We start from the raw sequence: 19,208 nt of genomic DNA on the forward strand, positions 1-19,208 counted from the left end.
TGCAGCAAAATGGATGCCAGAAACATATGTGACTTGGGGGGGGGGGGATTAATGAATGGTGTATTGTTTGTTTTTAGAGGAAAGTGAGTGTGTTTAGCTGAACCAGGATGTTGGTTTGGAGGCGTGGGATGTGACACCTGGACCCAGCACAGGCCTTCCTATTGTGGATGTAACATCCTCTGATGCAAGTGAAACAGAGGGCCAAAAAGACCCAGAAGTGGAAGAAACTATTTGTGAGCCTCTTGTTTGCGCAAGTAAGTGTTCTTTGAATCTGGATTCAAATGTGTATACATGTCAAATGTTTAGATGTCCAAAAGAAACACCCACTCCACACATTAGCAAAGTATGTAGTACCTTAACATTAGCATGGAGAAGGAAGAGGTGGAAGGAGCTGGCAGTGTTGCTAGGTACCCGAGTTTTGTAGACCTAGGCACCAGGGCCAAGATTACAGAGTAGTTGCAGTGTGTACATTCCTAGTAGTGTAGGTGTCTAAAGGGCAAGAAGGTTGCAAGCAATAATAGACTGGGTAGGTATGTATTTCCCCAATTTGACTAGTAACAATTTGACTAGTAACTAGTGGCCTCAGTCACTTGACCATCGTTCCCTTAATACTTTTTTCTCTTCTTACAAGGACACAAACTTCCAAGATACGCAATTGGCCGTATGAGTGCAAATATGTTTGATTGATCTAGAGCAAATAAAGGAGGCTGCCACTGCTCGATTTCTATGGAGTAAGGTCAGTGCAATTTCAGGTGCTACTTGATAGACATTTGTGTGGCTTCATGTGCAGATGTCTATTGAAGACACACTGTGTCTGAGGTCAGTGTTTAGCCACTCCACTTCTGTAGGTGCACTACCAGGTCCTGTTTTCTTTATTTTATGCAAGATAAAAACGACTGTGTGAATTACTAACCTCGAAAATTACATCCTCACCTGTGCCAAAAGCAAAAAATATAGAAAACATGACCTGGAAATGCATCTGGAGAAGGAGAGTTGTGAAACACTGCCCAAAGTAATGTTTTAATTGTAATCTTTGTGTTTTTAAGAATCGCAAAGCCAAAAATTGAAGATGCACACAAATTGGGCCACAAAATTCTGATTTCCCTCATGATCCCATGCCTAAAATGTGTGTCTTTCTCTACATCTAGTTTGCTAAAGCCACAAAACACACAGTGGGGGTTATTTCTGAAAGGACAATCCACTTTGCACTACAAGTGTACTGCAAGTGCATGTGCAGTGCACGTGTAGTGCAAAGTGGATTTGCCTTTCATAAATAACCCCCAGTGTGTCAACATGTGCTAGCTCCCATCATGGGGTATCAATGGGCTTGTTTCGGGGGTGCAACCCCTTCCTCTCACCTTCTTTAGTTTTGAGGAAGGGGTTGCATCCCCAAAATGCGTACATTGATATCCTGTGATGGGAGATAGCACATGTTGACACACTGTGCATTTTGGGGCTTTAGAAACTTACCTGTTTGTACCTACACACATTTTAGGCAGGGGATCATAAGGGACATTTAACAGTTATGCCTCTACGTGTACGTGGCTTCAAATTTTGTCTTTTAGAGGGGCGAGAGCACCCCATCTGAGGAAGACAACATCAACACAGTCTTGGGATACTAATGTCTCATATGGCCTTCACTTTACCAGAGTCGAACTTTTATAAGTTCCTAAGTTGGGGATGTGTATCTTATGTCTTTAAACATGCCTGTTTAGCCCCAAAAAAGGCAAAATAATGGCAAACATACATGTTATAAACCAAGATGTTGGTTTGTTCAAAAACCTTTTAAAACGCACACGTGAATGTGCTTGAAGTAAAATCTTTTATACTAAACAATGTGTGGCTTCTTATGTCAATGCTCAATACCAATGTATTTGTTAAGTTGGTGTAGTTACAGTGGCAATGTATTCTAAAATGTGGCAAACTCAGGCAAATTTAGGGCCTCAAAGAAATTAATTAAAGGAGTTGAAAATGCAGAATATTTTTAACATTAATGCATTAGATACATTAACAACAATAACATTGTGTGTGTGTAGCAGACCCATAGCACAACATAATAGTTAGCTGAAGAAAAGACTGTCACCGCATGGAGCAAATAAGGTATGTTGGCACTATTCTAGAAAATGGCCAAAATTCAGGCCATTTGAGAACCTAGGAGACAGATAAGAAACACAAACAATAGTTCAAATGAAATAGGAGATTAGTATCAAATCAAAGATTTATTCCTGAGCAGCAACAGTTTGCTGCAAAGCCACTGCCCCTCTACCCACAAAATAGTCCATATATTGTTGCCGGACATCTCGGGCAGTTTGGGAGGGCAACCCAGCATGGCCACTTTTCAGAGCCTTCCTCACACCAGGATCAGCTGGGCCTGACACTGAAAAGTCAACCTCACTTTGCAGTGAGGCAAGGTAGCTGCTTGCATTCCTCCATAAGTAATTGTGCAGTATGCAGCAGCACAATACCAAATGGTTGATCTTGTATTCGGCAAGGTTAAATGATGTTAGAAACAGCCTGAAATGACTGGAGGGTATACCAAAGGCATTTTCCACAACCCTTCTGGCATGAGAGAGCCTGTAATTGTAGATCCTCTGCTCTGGGGTGAGGTTCCTCATAGGAAAGGGCTTCATAAGATGTTCCCCTAGAGCAAAGGCCCTTATCTGCCACAAAGACAAAATTGAGGCCCTTGACATTGTCCTTAGGAGGTGGCAAATGTAAGGTGCCATTCTGGAGCCGATGGTAGAATTCGGTCTGTGTAATCACTCCTCTGTCAGAGTTGTGGCCGTTCTTCCCAACATCCAGGTACAGGTGCTTGTAGTTGGCAGACACTACCGCTAGCAAGACTATGCTGCAAAAGCCCTTATAGTTATTATAATAGGAGCCAGAGTTGGGTGGTGGGACATTACAGACATGCTTCCCATCAATCGCCCCACCACAGTTGGGAAAATCCCATGATAGTGTGACTGGGCTGCAACAGCCTGCCATTGCTGTGGGTTGGAAGGAAACTGTGGAGTCAAACAATAAAAAAATTATTACTACTTTTGCACATAACATTGCAAGCATATTTGACACAAACATTCTTGGCCAACATTAGTATAACATTTATTTAAATGAGTATTTAAAGACAAAAGTATAAGGTCATCTTATCAGATTCCTCACCCCCTCTGGTGGCCCATTCTAAAAATGTTTTGGTGGGGGGGTAGATGTTTTGGACAGGTAACCCTCTCCACTTCCATGAGAGCTGAATGCATAAATAATGTGTGATACTTTGGCCAGCACCTCCTTACTTACACTATTGCCAGCCTACTGAACAAGTAAGAAGTGTCATTAATCAAAAAATATGGATACACACTGTCCAAATTGAAGCACATTTTTACATTCATAAATTACTTATCAACATAATAGGAGACAAAAACTTTCAACAGTACCATTTGAAGGTATTCAGGCAGGCCCTTTCACTACATGCTTTGGTGAATTCATCCAGAAATATGACCACTAATGAGGTATAGTCTGTATGGGTTTTGCAAAGTCGGCAGATAGAGCATTGGTATCGGTTGACTTAGCATTGGGGGGGGTCCAAATGAGTTTGTGCCCAACAAAAATGGCCTCCTGCACTCTGCCTGAATTTGAGGACAACAATAAAATTTGTACACATTTTAGGGGGTGTTTAGGGTAAGCACAAAAATGAAGCTGACAAAATACATTGTTAAGTTACTAGGCTAGGTGTGTATGGGCCCAGGATGGCATGCTGGGGGGGGTTAGTGAAGGAAAATATGCATGAAGGACAAAAAAAAGGAGCATTAAAAGCTTACAGCATGCATGAGGACAAAGAGGACATTCACAGCATATTACAATAATGGTAATTTTGGAATGAAGGAATTAATACAATACATTAACAGACATTAAATACATAGAATGTTATGTTAAAGGATAAAACTTATCCAGAACTTGGATAATGGCAGAACAGGTCTCTGGAATAATGAGTCCCAGAGCCTGAGGAGAGATCCCAGTTGTGAACTTCAGGTCCTGGAGACTTCTCCCCGTCGCCAAGTACCGCAAGGTGGCTATGAGCCTTTGCTCGGGGGTAATGGAAGCCGCATGCATGTGTCCTGCTTGCTAACATAGGGGGTCAGCAATGCCAATGGATGGTGAAATCAGGGGTCCGTCATCTGGAATCATTCCTGAAATCATCAAGATTATTCTCCTGGAGCTCCCGCAGCAAAGGCATATGACAGAATTGGTCACAATTAAGCAACCAATTTTTGGTCCAAGAACTCCTCCTCCTCCTGTTCCTGGACTGGACTTGGGTCAAAGCAATAACTCCAAGCCCAATGATAGCACAATCTCTTTGACGAGAACGCCACATGGCTAGTAGATGAACGGCCGTTCAGAAACAAACTGACAAGCATGCACTGAAAATTAGAAACGACCTGACAATCACGACCTGAAAATCAGAAACGACCTGACAAGCATGCACTGAAAATCAGAAACGACCTGACAAGCACAACCTGAAAATCAGAAACGACCTAACAAGCATGACCTGAAAAACAGAAATGAACTGACAATCACGAACTGAAAAGCATGAATCGACACTCACCAAACTTTTACTAACACGAGATTAGCAGAAGGAGCCCAAAGGGTGGCGCATGACTATTGAACTTCCTTTTTATCAGCCCGTAGGACGTCTAGTACGTCACTACGTGCGTAATTGTTGCCCAACAATTGTGTGCCATGTGTATGGAAGACAAGTTTGGGCCAACGCCCTTCGGACAAAATTCCACGGTTTTGTTGGCCAACAATCCAACCGTGTGTACAAGGCTTAAGGCTGGCCATACATTATACAATTTTCTTGTGAAACTTTCCTTTAGATTTACCAAAATATACCATATACCAATATGCCATATAATGTGAGGTCAAACCTAAACACTTTCAATTTGTATGCAGTCAGGCAGGCCCTTCAACTACATAGTTGAAGGTAAATCTAATGCCCTGTACACACGATCGGACATTGATCGGACATTTCGACAACAAAATTCCGACATCCAAACTTGTCTTGCATACACAAGGTCGCACAAAGTTGTCGGAAAATCCGATCGTTCTGAACGCAGTGACATAAAACATGTACGATGGGACTATAAACGGGGCAGTAGCCAATAGCTTTCGTCTCTTAATTTATTCTGAGCATGCGGGGCACTTTGTGCGTCGGAATTGTCCACACACGGTCGGAATTTACGCCAATGGATTTTGTTGTTGGAAAATTTTATAGCCTGCTCTCAAACTTTGTGTGTCGGAAATTCTGATGGAAAAAGTCCGATGGAGCCCACACAAAGTCGGAATTTCCGACAACAAGCTCCGATCGCACATATTCCGTCGGAAAGTCCGACCGTGTGTACAGGGCATAAAGAAAATTGAATAAGAAAACTGTATGGTGTATGGCCAGCTTACTGTAAGTGTTAGCACTCTTGTTTTGGGTCGTGAATTTAATTCACACCAGTGATATCTGCATGTAAATGTGCATTCTTCTTGTGTTTGTATCGGTTTCTTCTAGATCTGCTTTTCCCTCAGCAGCAAAAATACTTGGGGTATAAATATATATGTGGCGGTGTAGTTGCCACTAGTAGTGGACAATGGCACTTGGCGACAAGTTTGAATTTGGTTGCTCTGGGCAACGGCATGTGACAAAAGTCAATTTTAAGAGCAAACATAGTCTTTTCCTCATTGTACCCCAAACTTGGCAAAACAGGCAAAGTCCCCCCTGGCTTTTAGGGGTTGCCAGGGGCGACGGCCAGCAGGTTAACCGCGAAGGCGGATCTCGGTGGAACCTCCAAGTGTAGCGGTGTAGTTGCCACTATTAAAAGACACCAGCAATTCACCCCGCTGCCAGACTCCATACATCACTTGCAGAGACAATGAACAGTCTTTTGCTGGTTTTGTTTTAATGGTGGGTACAACTTGGTTGGGGAAAAGGGTATATGGGATGCCCATAGGATGTTTTAATTGCCATCATATTTTAAAGATTATACACACTAGCACATATTTAGAGTCAGAAAATATGATGTGCATCTGTAGGTGCTATGTTTCTCCTCCTGCATCTCCATGCAGACTGTTGCTCCTTCTCTGCTCAACTCCCGCAGACTATTTGCTTCCAAGAATTCCCCATTCAATACCGTGTAGAGAATGAGGACATTACTCTTGACCACGTAGAAATGATGTTCCCAGAAACTTCTTTCCTTCTGCACAAAGCTTCTCCTGTAGTTCCCCTCCTGCACAAACTTATCCTGAACTGAAGTAATGTCACATCTTCTTCTATTGAGCAAGAAGGACCCACTCTGAATAAGTCCCCAAGCAGGCTCTGGTTGCTTCTCTGCTATTAAGCCTGAGACCTGCAGCACTCTCCCCGGAGGCCTAGTAGCTTAGAAGCATTTCTTTGAATGGTGGACTACTATTTGCAGCCAGCCCAGCTTGCAAATCCTGTGCCCACCGGCCACATTGATTTGACACAGATCCCCACAGTCTCTTTCTCTGATCCAGGACTCCCCATCATTCACCGTGTAAATGATGAAGACTTTGCTAATGACTGTGTAGAAGCAAAGTTCCCTCACAGACTTCCTGGCATATCCAGCCCTCCACTGTGGTAACACTCACCGACCTTTCACTGCCCTGAGTCCTTGATGGAGAACTTGACCAGACCATTTGTTCTGACAGCTTCATCTGCCCCTCTGCTCCAGGAGTTCCCTAATCAATGACCGTGTGATCATAAAGACATTGCCAATGACCTGTAGAGGCAAAGTTCCTTCACAGCTCTCCCTGGGCTTCCTCCCGCGATTGGCGCACCCTCCCCCCAGATGGGGGTGCCCTCCTGCTGCTGACTAGTATTCCATCCTCCACTTCACTCAGCCGACATCTCCCCCCAGTGGCATGTTACCTCAGCTTATACAGGAAGTCCGCCCCCTGCCAATTCCAATTGGGGATTGGTCAGGGCTCCCACACAAGATGCCTGCCACTCCAGTTCTAGGTCCTGCCCCTCTTTCAGAACATTCTCCCTGGAAGCAGGGGAGGCTCCTCAGAACTAGAGCATAGGTGGTCACACCCACTGGTACTCTGACCACTCCTAGCCCCCAGATCAAAACAGACAGGCCTAACTTGCAGCATAGGCCTGCCTAAATTTGCCTGTGCTGACAGTTCCTAGTAAAAACCTACTACTAGCACCTACCTATTGGTATATATATACCTTGTGTGTGTGTACCTGTATATGTTTGGCAGAGACAGTGACTGTAAGCCTGTGTGGGGCAAGGACTGATGTGCATGGTTTTAAGTAGTTCCTAAAATACTGCATATATTGTTAGCATTTTATAAATAAAGTAAATGCAGGTAATTGTTCCTCTGGGGTAACAGGAATCTAAGGATTAAGCTAAAAATGATCAAGCCGTGTATCATATTATCCCAGCTTAATTTCTGTTTTTGACAAGAGATTGCTCATGTTCCTTTTTCTGAGTAAAACTTTCTCTGGGGTAAATGATCAACATCCCAAGCTGGCATATGAGACATGACTATATTTCTAGTAGTAGCAACTATGTGACATAAGTTCAGAGGGCTGACAGTGATTTAGTCTCCACTAGCATATGTGTGAAGGCCATTGCTGCAGAGCGCCTGGATGAATTAGATTCCGTGCATCATCACTGTTAGAGTTGGCTGGATGATAAGATAAGCGTTTTGACTCCAGCATTGCACAGCATATGATACTAGAAAATGCCAGCCTAGCACAGCCTCAGCTTCTGTATTCATGTCCAAACTGCTACAAAAGTTACACAGAATTAAGAAAGACATAAAGTATTGTAAATAGATACAATTATAATAATGAATAGTTCTGTCAGGGATCTTGTGCAGCAGGTGCTCATTCCCGTTCAGCAGGTGCTCATTCCCATTCAGCAGATGCTCATTCCCATTCAGCAGATGCTCATTCCCATTCAGCAGATGTCTGCCTGGCTTCAGTGCTGGATTGTCTTCAGCTTGGGTTGCTGATTCTAATCCATGCCTGCTAACCTTGTTCCTGACCCGAGTACGTCTGACACCTTTATTGGATCACCCCTGCCTGCTATATCTGTTTCTTGCTTATGCTACCGACCCCAGCTTGGATTTATGACTGCATCTCCGCTTCCTGATTTGGTACCCGACCGCCAGCACGTTACTGACTTCTGTCTGTTTCTGACCTTGAACCTGATCCTGATTCTGCACCTGTCTGCCTGGCTCATGCTGAACAAGACTTGTGACCAGAATCCACACCACCAATAGAAGGACTCTAGTGTCTCCAAACTACAGTTCACTCCTACAGCTTTTAGGCACCTGTGCCCTTACACTGCCCAAGCAGCCCCTTTCTCCACTACCAGGGGTGCTTGGATGGTATCTGTGCAAGAGGCCACCCTCATTATCTCGGGCTCCACAGTCATGTATGTTACAAGTTCAGAGAAACAACACAAAACCGGCGCAATAAGGTAGTCAGTACTCTTAAGGGCTTAAGTTGACAGGCTTTGGGCTTGTGTTCATGGCATTAGCTTCATGTCAGTATTGAGAAACTTTTAAGATCATTCAGAATTCACTGACAAGTGCATTTAACCTGCAGCTGACCTGCATTTGACAGCAAGTTTTGCATTCCCATAGACTTTTATTGGATTGCAAAACCCATTTGATGCAAACAAAAGCCCATCTACACAGGTCCTAATGCAGTCTTGCTGGCAGCAAGTACTAAACCCTCTAGAGTAATGTATCCTGCAGCCTTGCCTTTGAGCAGGAGTTTGGCTAAAATTAATTTCGCTCCAAGGTCATTATTATCTATGTAGCGGTGTAGTAGCCACTAGTAACAAACATCCACCATATCACCCTGCTGCCAGACTCCCATATATCACCTCAGAGACAATGATCAGTCATTTGCTTTGTTTTGTTTATTGGGGGATACAACTTGGTTGGGGAAAGGGGTATATGGGATGCCCATAGAACAGATCACTTTGCCATCACCTTTAGAGATTGTATAGATTAGCACATAGGTTGAGTCTGAAGGAATGATGCACATGTTTAACATCTATAGTCCTCTTCCTGCATCACCTATTGACTATTGCTCCTCCTCTGTATGACTCCTGCAGACTATTGCTCCCAGGAATTCCTCATTAATTACCGTGTAAAGAATAAAGACTTCACCGTGTAAGGGTGAAGTTCCCAGACAATCCTCTCCTCCTTTACAAACTTATGCTGTAGTACATTAATTTACTGTAACATCTTCTTCTGTAAGCAAAATAACCCACTCTGACTAGGCCAGAGGCCTGCAATACCTCTCCCCGGAGGCCTAGTAGTTTAAAAGACTGTTCCGAATGGTGGACTACTGCTCCCAGCTAGCCCAGCTTGCAAATCCTGTGCCCTCAGGCCACATCGATTTGACACAACTCCCCACGGTCTCTCCTCTGATCCAGGACTGCTCATCAATGACCGTGTAATGATGAGGACTTCACTAATGACCATGTAAAAGTGAAGTTCCCTCACAGACTTCCTGGCACATCCAGCCCTCCACTGTGGTACACTCACCGACCTTTCTCTGCCCCGAGTCCTTGATGGAGAACTTAACCGGACCATACATTCCGACAGCTTCACCTGCCCCTCTGCTCCAGGAGTTCCTCATCAATGACCGTGTAATAATTACAACATCACTAATGACCATGTAAAAGTGATGTTCCCTCACAGCTCTTCCCATCTACATCTACACTAGGGGTCTCCAAACTTTCTAAATAAAGGTCCATTTTACTGCCCTTTAGACTTTAGGGGGGCACACTGTGGCCAGTGGGAGTAGAAAATGATATTAGTGGGGGGAATAGTGCCCCAATAATGATATTAGTGGGAGGAATAGTGCCCTATCATTGGTGTCATTTGAAGAATAGTGCCCCATCTTTGGTGTCAGTTGGAGGAATAGTTCCTCATCATTGGTGTAATTGGGAGCCATAGGCAAGCAAAGGGCCACATCCAGCTCATGGGTTGCAGTTTGGAGACCACTGATCTACACCCTCATTTTTTACACAGTATAACAAATAATATACATGGTCAGTGGCGTCGCTGGGGGGGCGGGGGTTGTGGTCCGCACCTGGGTGACACCCGCAAGTGGGTGACACCAGGCTGAGACTGGCACCCATGCCGCAGCTCCCTCCTTCTCTTACAGACTGCCTCAGCTGCATGCGATGTGCGGGGTAAGGGGGGGGATGAGGCAGAGACAGAGGTGCCTGGAGTCTGACACTGATTGTCCGCCTCCTCCTCAGCCCTGACGTTTCATGTACACAGACCAGGAGGAAGAGGGACAGCAAGCCATGGCACGTGCCCAGGGCCGAGGTATTGCAGAGGAGGGGGACATCTATGCTGCCAGGAGTCGTTGAGGGTATGTACTAGGGGGTGCTTTGGGAGGGGAGAGGAATTGTGCTGGGGGAGTTTAACCTTAAAATCCCCCCCTACTTTTAGCAAAAGTAATTTCCAACCCAAAACAAAGCACCCCCTAGTACATACCCTCAACCCATCACTCCCTCCCTAAAATGACTCCTGGCAGCATAGATGTCCCCCTCCTCTGCAATACCTCGGCTCCAGGCAGGTGCTGTGATGCGCTGTCCCTTTTCCTCCTCCTCAGCTCTTCCTCCTGGTCTGTGTATATGAAATGTCAGAGCCAAGGAGGAGGCAGCTATAGTCCCGGGAGAGAGATGATTGCGGCGTGTGGGATCACTCCCTCCTCCCCTACTCTCCCCGCACATCGCATGCAGCTGAGGAGATCTGTAAGGGAAGAAGGGAGCTGCGGCGCCAGTGTCAGTTTCAGCCTGGTGTCACCCTCTGGCAGGAGGTACCCGAGTGCGGACAGCACCCCTCGCCCCCCCCAGCGATGCCACTGCTTCTCATGATGATAGATTGAACAGTGCTCCGTGAGATGTTCAAAGCTTGGGATATTTGTTATAACCTATTCCTGCTTTAAAGTTCTCCCCAACTTTATCCCTGACTTGTCTAGTGTGTTTCTTAGCCTTCATGATGGTGTTTGTTCACTAAGGTTCTCTAACAAGCCTTTGAGGGCTTCACAGAACAGCTGTATTCATACCGAGAAAAATTACACACAGGTGGAATCTATTTACTAATTAGGTGACTTCTGAAAGCAAATGCTTGATTCCACTAGATTGTAGTCGGGGTATCAAAGTAAAGGGGGCTGAATACAAATGCACGCCACACTTTTCACATATTTATTTGTAAAAAAACTTTGAAAACCATTCATCATTTTTCCTTCCATTTCACAATTATGTGCAATTTTGTGTTGGTCTATCACATAAAATTACAATAAAATACATTTAACATTTTTGGTCATAACATGACAAAATGTGGAAAATTTCAAGGGGTGTGAATACTTTTTTAAAGCACTGTAAGATAAATAGATTGATAGATAGATAAAGTTTGTTCTGGACAGCCAAAATAAACTTCTTACTTGCTGATCAGATAACCTCTCAGAATAGGATGTGGGCTCAGTCTCATCCAGGAGATCGTACTCACAGTCCTCTTCTGAATAAAGTAGTGGAGAACATCCATTTCCAAAGGAACACCAATCTGGGCTTGTCTTTTTGGTGCTTCTATCTGCGTGGTAATTCTGGACACATTCTAGAATGCTCTTATCTGCATTGTAAAATGGGGGAATTATTATTCAGGGAACGTCAAACATTAGACAAGAGAGAAAAGATATGTTCTAATGGAATAGTAAAAAACTATTGAATAGCTGAGTATGTCACTTTCTTTGTGAACGTTTGTTGCTTTATGGATTTTTTTCCACTTTTTATTAGAGCATGTACCATGTTTTTTTTCCCCAATAGGAGACTTATTTTACATTTTCTCACTTTAGAGTATTGTTTTAGAAGAGTTCTTCACTAAAGGCACTTAGCTAATAACTAAAGCCTGCACAGCACAGTTAATTTAAATGTCAGCTACTCTAAAATCTTTATTAGTAGTAGCATTTTTTTTTTGCATGTTCATTGTGAATGTTATTCATAGCACTTTTACAAAAAATAAATGGGGTGAATTCATCAAAACTGGAGCAGACAGAATCTAGAGCAGCCTGTGAATAGTAACCAATCCATTTAAAATCTTCAGCTTGATCAGTTAAAGTGATTTCAAAGTTTGATTTTTTTTTAAATAAAACAGATACAAATAACATTACATACAAGTCATTTTGCAGCGCTATTTTTCAATAAATTTCCTCCTCTGTGTTTACTTATTAAGTTATCCCTCAGATGCTCTGACACACTCCCTGTACCCTAGTCACTTACGAATCTCCTATATGTATATGCTCCTTCCCTGTACTACAACTCTACTTGCAGTCACTGCGAATACTGCACACATGGGGGAACATGAGAGGAACGCACACAGCAAAAGCTGCTGTCAATCACCACTGTTGAGGACAGGAGTTGTTTTTGTTGTGTTTGTCCCTCTCGTGCTCCCAACTTTTTGAGATGGGAACGAGGGGCACCTATTAGCAAAAGTACAGTAGGGACGGAAAGTATTCAGAGCCTCTTAAATTTTTCACTCTTTGTTATATTGCAGCCATTTGCTAAAATGATTTAAGTTAATTTTTTTCCTCATTAATGTACACACAGCACCCCATATTGACAGAAAAACACAGAATTGTTGACATTTTTGCAGATTTATTAAAAAAGAAAAACTGAAATATCACATGGTCCTAAGTATTCAGACCCTTTGCTCAGTATTTAGTAGAAGCACCCTTTTGATCTAATACAGCCATGAGTCTTTCTGGGAAAGATGCAACAAGTTTTTCACACCTGGATTTGGGGATCCTCTGCCATTCCTCCTTGCAGATCCTCTCCAGTTCTATCAGGTTGGATGGTAAACGTTGGTGGACAGCCATTTTTAGGTCTCTCCAGAGATGCTCAATTGTGTTTAAGTCAGAGCTCTGGCTGGGCCATTCAAGAACAGAGTTGTTGTGAAGCCACTTCTTCGTTATTTTAGCTGTGTGCTTAGGGTCATGGTCTTGTTCGGCCCAGTCTGAGGTCCTGAGCACTCTGGAGAAGGTTTTCGTCCAGGATATCCCTGTATTTGGCCGCATTCATCTCTTCCTCGATTGCAACCAGTCGTCCTGTCCCTGCAGCTGAAAAACACCCCCACAGCATGAAGCTGCCACCACCATGCTTCACTGTTGGGACTGTATTGGACAGGTGATAAGCAGTGCCTGGTTTTCTCCACACATACCGCTTAGAATTAAGGCCAAAAAGTTCTATCTTGGTCTCATCAGACCAGGGAATCTGGAGTCCTTCAGGTGTTTTTAGCAAACTCCATGCGGGCTTTCATGTGTCTTGCACTGAGGAGAGGCTTCCGTCGGGCCACTCTGCCATAAAGCCCCAACTGGTGGAGGGCTGCAGTGATGGTTGACATTCTACAACTTTCTCCCATCTTCTGACTGCATCTCTGCTGCTCAGCCACAGTGATCTTTGGGTTCTTCTCTACCTCTCTCACCAAGGCTCTTCTCCCCCGATAGCTCAGTTTGGCCGGACGGCCAGCTCTAGGAAGGGTTCTGGTCATCCCAAACGTCTTCCATTTAAGGATTATGGAGGCCACTGTGCTCTTAGGAACCTTAAGTGCAGCAGAAATTTTTTTGTAACCTTGGCCAGATCTGTGCCTTGCCAGAATTCTGTCTCTGATCTCTTCAGGCAGTTTCTTTGACCTCACGATTCTCATTTGCTCTGACATGCACTGACAGGTGTGTGGCTTTCCTAATCAAGTCCAATCAGTATAATCAAACACAGCTAGGCTCAAATGAAGGTGTAGAACCATCTCAAGGATGATCAGAAGAAATGGACAGCACCTGAGTTCAATATATGAGTGTCACAGCAAAGGGTCTGAATACTTAGGACCATGTGATATTTCAGTTTTTCTTTTTTAATAAATCTGCAAAAATGTCAACAATTCTGTGTTTTGCTGTCAATATGGGGTGCTGTGTGTACATTAATGAGGGAAAAAAATGAACTTAAATGATTTTAACAAATGGCTGCAATATAACAAAGAGTGAAAAATTTAGGGGGTCTGAATACTTTCCGTCCCCACTGTATGTAGGCATAGTACACACCCCCTGCCACGCCCCTTTAACCACTTGCCGACCACCTACCGCAGCTATACTGCGGCAAGGTGGCTGGGCTGCGCAAAAAGACGTACTGGTATAATAAAAATGCCATAAATCTATCCCCTATTTTGTAGACACTATTTTGTAGACGCTATAACTTTTGCGCAAACCAATAAATATACGCTTATTGGGATTTTTTTAATCAAAAATATGTAGCAGAATGCATATTGGCCTAAACTGATGAAGAAATTTGATTTTTTAAAATTTTTATTGGGTATGTTTTATAGCAGAAAGTAAAAAATATATATATATTTTTTTTCAAAATTGTCTTTTTTCATTTAAAGCAAAAAAATATAAAAACAGCAGAGGTGATCAAATACCACCAAAAGAAACCTCTATTTGTGGAAAAAAAGGACATCAATTTTATTTGTGTACAGTGTCGCAGGACCGCGCAATTGTCAGTTAAAGTAACGTAGTGCCTTATCGCAAAAATGGCCTGGTCATTAAGGGGGTAAATCCTTCCGGTCCATAACTGGGTAAAGGAGAATTACACAGAAAAAAGATTAGTTAAACCCACAAGTTTTTTTTTTTTACTACAACTATTCTTTTATATTGGCTTTCGAAATTTACAAATGCAGCAATTTAGAGATTGGATGAAAGGTTTAGCACGGGGAAACACTTTTTGATAGATAAAAATTTCCTTTTTTTATACAACTATATAGATCAGACCAAAAAGAGGGACAAATGAGGAGGAAAGAGGGACAGAGGGACTTTGTTCCAAATCTGGGACAGTCCCTCTAAATCAGGGACAGTTGGGAGCTATGATGTAGCGTTATAGTAAGGGGTAGGCGTGCGCATGTACAGGGGACTCTTACAGGACTCCATAGGTCCTGGGGCACAGTGTATAGACGTAATACTGAGAACACGCCAGTGTAGTTGAGATAAAACTTAAAAAGTAAACTCAGAGGTGGAAAATTAATGAAAAAAAGGTAATACATGTAAGTAATATTGTTTGTATCTGTTTTATGAAAAAAATAGGCTTTAATGTCACTTAAAAAGCGTTACTAAACCCAGGATTCTGCATTCACTATATCTGGTCTCCCACAGTACACAAGACATGGAAATGCAATTATTTTAGTAAATATAAACTGCTAATTACCTTTTCTCATTGGCACTATATAGCAGTCTTGTGACTTCTATCAATTTCTGGTGAAGCTTGTAAGAGGAGTTTTCATACTGCACTGAGCTGTCCTATGAGGCTGCAGGGCTCCTTACACTCTGTCTGGACATGTCTGGACAGTGCTGATTGGCCCTGTGCTGATCACATGCACCCTCCCATAAAATGAAAAAAAAACCTCTCTAGCAATATACACCAAGTGAGCATGTGCATCCTGACTCCAAAGGCTTTGTCCAGGGGGACAGTGCAGGGAGGGGAGGATCTGTGCATACAAGATCAAGCAGCCTTTTTACACCATGCAGAGGATTAACCCCTTAGGTTCCACCGTGAGTATAACCAGCATGCTTTTCTGCATATACAGACTGATTTTACTGTTGTAGGTTTAGTAACACTTCAAAGTTTGAAAATGAATGGCAGAAGTTGAAGTTGCTCCAAATTCTGTCTGCTCTAGTTTAGATAAATGTCCCCCAATATATTTTGTGGCTAACATGTTCAGGCTTCTAAGCAGCTCAAAAAATACCTGTATAGTATGGAACCGGTTTTGTTGACCTCTCCTTCTAATAATACTAGTTCTCCAGCTGTAATGCTGATCCATTGGCTTCAGTGCTACTTTTAGTGAGCCGAAACAAGTATGCAGAGTAGGGGGTTCTTATGTTTTCGATCTGTAACTTTGTATTCCAGCTCAGTGTGTTTGAAAGTGTTAAAGACTAACACCAGGAAAGTAGAATGAGAATGATATACCGCTCCAGATAGTAATCACAACACTGACCTCCCCTGGATGAAGAAAGGGTGCTGACTCTGCATGTAATGGTCATGTAGTAGCCATGACTAAGCACCGGTGAGGGTGTGAAACGCATTAGCTACAGCTGTTCCTGCACTTCTTGTACTGTATGGATTGTCTTTCATACCAATAAAGGTGATTGTATTGGAGTGGAGTGGATTTTCTTTACTACATGACCAGGAAAGTAGAATATTCCTCTTTGCAATAGGTCTACAAGGGTTAACTGCCAGGTCTAGGGGGCATTGAAAAAATTATTTACCTACCCGATCCTCTGTGCTGTTAGACCAGTCCCTGCAGCACCTTCTCCCACATGATCCAGCACTCTAAGTTCCTGGCGTCACCAAGACTAGTACAAGGTTCATAGCCCTGCATTAGACATGATGATGCCTAGGATACAGTCCACCTCCAGAGCATAGGGGAGTGCCGCCTGCCAGGGGTGCTGAAGACTGAGTAAGTAAAAGTGCTTTTACTCACTCCTAGAATAAATGAACAACAAACCCTTGTAGTTACTGCAAGGTAAAAACTTCAGATTTCCCCAGAGTTTAACTTTAAAGAAAATTACATTCAAAGAAATTGCAGCATTTATGTGTCTCCCAGTACATTCCTATGAATATGCAAATTGAACCTATACTGCACCCAACTTAGAAATGATTCTGCGAACAATATATTATGATATTATTCAGATATAGTATAATTTTTGATTTATAGTTTAGAGTCTAATTCTGTTCTAAAGCACAAGAACATATTCATAATAAAGATATGATAAACTCGTTAATAAAAAAAAGTAGTATTTCCAAGCAGTATTTTTTCATTCGGCCGGCGATTGTATCAGTTCCATCTTTCTCCTCTGTGTGTCACTGCTGTGGTGAGAACAGTGTGTCTCTGCACTGACCCAGAATTAAGCTTTGCCTTTAATGTAGCAATATTCTGCCAGCGCCATTGGGTAATCAACGTGTATAACTCCTCAATAACACTACAATTCTGCAAGCAAGAGGTTGTGAGAAGTTCAGCGGTTCCACTCTTGCAAACAGTTTTTTATGGAGCAGTTCTGTGCTAGCCAGTGGAAGAGCCATTAATAACTGCTGCAAATGGAAGCATTGACTAAATATCCACAGTAATGGAAAAGCAAACGGGAACAGCTGAAATAACATATTGTTGGCCATTTGTTACACCAGGGTTTGCAGGACCTTTTCTATGAGTAAAATAATATATTTAGACGTTGTGAAAAAAAAAGTCATATGAAAACACGTACATTTACAATATATATATATATAGGGGAAACAATGGGCTACATGTGTAAGAATCACAGGAATAAAAGTGAATGTGTTGCTCTAAGCAAGTAAAGCCTCGTACACACGATCAGATTTTCGGATGTACTTTTGTCCGTTTTTTACTCACCATATGACAGAATACAACTTCAGAAGTGACGTAATGTGTTGAATAGTTTTGTGTGTATTCTTTTGTTTCTGAGCATGTGTAGTCTTGCTCTTACGATTTTTTTCAGATGAAAACCGTACCAATTAAACGAAAATTGGACGTTATGTTCACATCCGAGAAAAATGTTATAGTCTGCACATCCAGTTTTTGGCGTACGAAAAGTCGGAATCGGCTGTCGAAAGCACCATACTAACGATCCGAAAATCGGCAGATCGTTCGTCGGACCAAATTTTACTTCCGATTTTCGTATTGTGTGTAAGGGCCTTTAGAGATAGATATAGTTTTTCCTCCTCCTTATGGTGCACTTGTAGTGCCATTCATTGCTAATGGCACCCCAAACTCAGAAAGTGAACGCACAACAAACATGACAAAGCATGGTTAAAAAGAAGCGAGAAGCTCTCTGGCTTTCTCACTGGAGAGACAGGAGAGGCTCTTTACAGGCGCTATGCAGTTTTTTTAGCGCTTTAGCGCCTGTAAAGCACCTCAGTGTGAAAGTAACCTAAGCCTCATACACATTATCGGATTTTCGCAGGAAATTGTGTGATGACAGACCGTTTGTCTAAAATCCGACCGTTAGTACACTCCTTCAGACAATTGTTGTCCAACTTTTTGCCAACAAATGGTGGATGGCAGGCTAGTAAATTTTTGGTGGACAACGGTCTGTTGTTAGATTTTCATATTGTCTGTACACAAGTCCATCACACAAAAGTCAAAAGTACAAACACGCATGCTCGGAATTAATGTTCACCAAACACGACATTAGCAGAAGGTGCCCAAAAGGTGGCTGTCAAGAGCTGAAATTCCTTGTAGTATGTCACTATGTTTGTGTTTGTTGGATGACAATTGTGTACCATTTGTATGCAAGACAAGTTCGTGGCACACGCCCTTCGGACAAAAGTCTGACGCTTTGTTGGCCGGAGCCCGGCCGGCGGATTAGGCCTCCATCAGGCCCACGGCCCGCTCCACACAGCCGCGGCCTGCCGCCATCTTGAGGCCTACAGAGCCTCCAGCATCCTCCGGCCTAGAGTGCTGCAATCCGCGGATGAACGGCTGCCTGTCCTCACCCACCTGTGACTGTGTCTCTGGAGGGGACGGATCGGCTGAGTACCCATCTGAGGATCCCTGACGGCCGACTCCACATCCCAATGGACGCCGCAATCTTGAGGCCTACGGGGCCAGCCTCATCCTCCTCACCCAGGTGCAGCAATCTATAGAAAAGATGTCATCCCATACTCCATCCCCTGTGTCAGCATCCTTGGAGGGTGCAGACTGGGTGTGGGCAGCTGGGAACCAGCAGCCGATCTCAACTAATCCCACAGAGAGCACAGTTTTGCACCAGTCTCAGGTGCCTGCCAGACCTGCAGGGAATCACCTCCTATACCTTTCATAGGCTCTTAAAGGAACATAACCTCCCCCCTGCAAATTGATCCGACTTCTCTAGATCACCCACTCATGCCCTCAAAGAGCAAATCTGCGACCAAAGAGGCTCCCGCACAGCCCGCTCAGTGTCCCAGTGCCATCCTGGATCAACTTAGATTGTTGTTATCAGATATGGACCAGGCAGGGAACCTGAAGGCCCACCCCCCTCCGCAGGCGCCACCACAGACGAGTGACACCGCTGTTATCCTCGCGGCCATAGAGCAGAGTAGAACCTCCCTACTGGTTTGCATTGACCACATGGCAGAGGA

General features: G+C 43.4%; 1 protein-coding gene across 1 annotated transcript in view; it reads right to left on the reverse strand.

Annotated features, from left to right (window-relative positions):
• Positions 1-19,208, reverse strand: part of LOC141145559 (uncharacterized) — a 382,628-nt gene that overhangs the window by 188,571 nt on the left and 174,849 nt on the right. Inside the window, exon 3 of the mRNA XM_073632353.1 lies at positions 11,489-11,673. Coding sequence (XP_073488454.1) covers positions 11,489-11,673 — 185 coding nt within the window. The remainder of the gene's footprint in view (positions 1-11,488; positions 11,674-19,208) is intronic.

Source organism: Aquarana catesbeiana, linkage group LG01, assembly GCF_042186555.1.
Source record: "Aquarana catesbeiana isolate 2022-GZ linkage group LG01, ASM4218655v1, whole genome shotgun sequence".
NCBI lineage: Eukaryota > Metazoa > Chordata > Amphibia > Anura > Ranidae > Aquarana > Aquarana catesbeiana.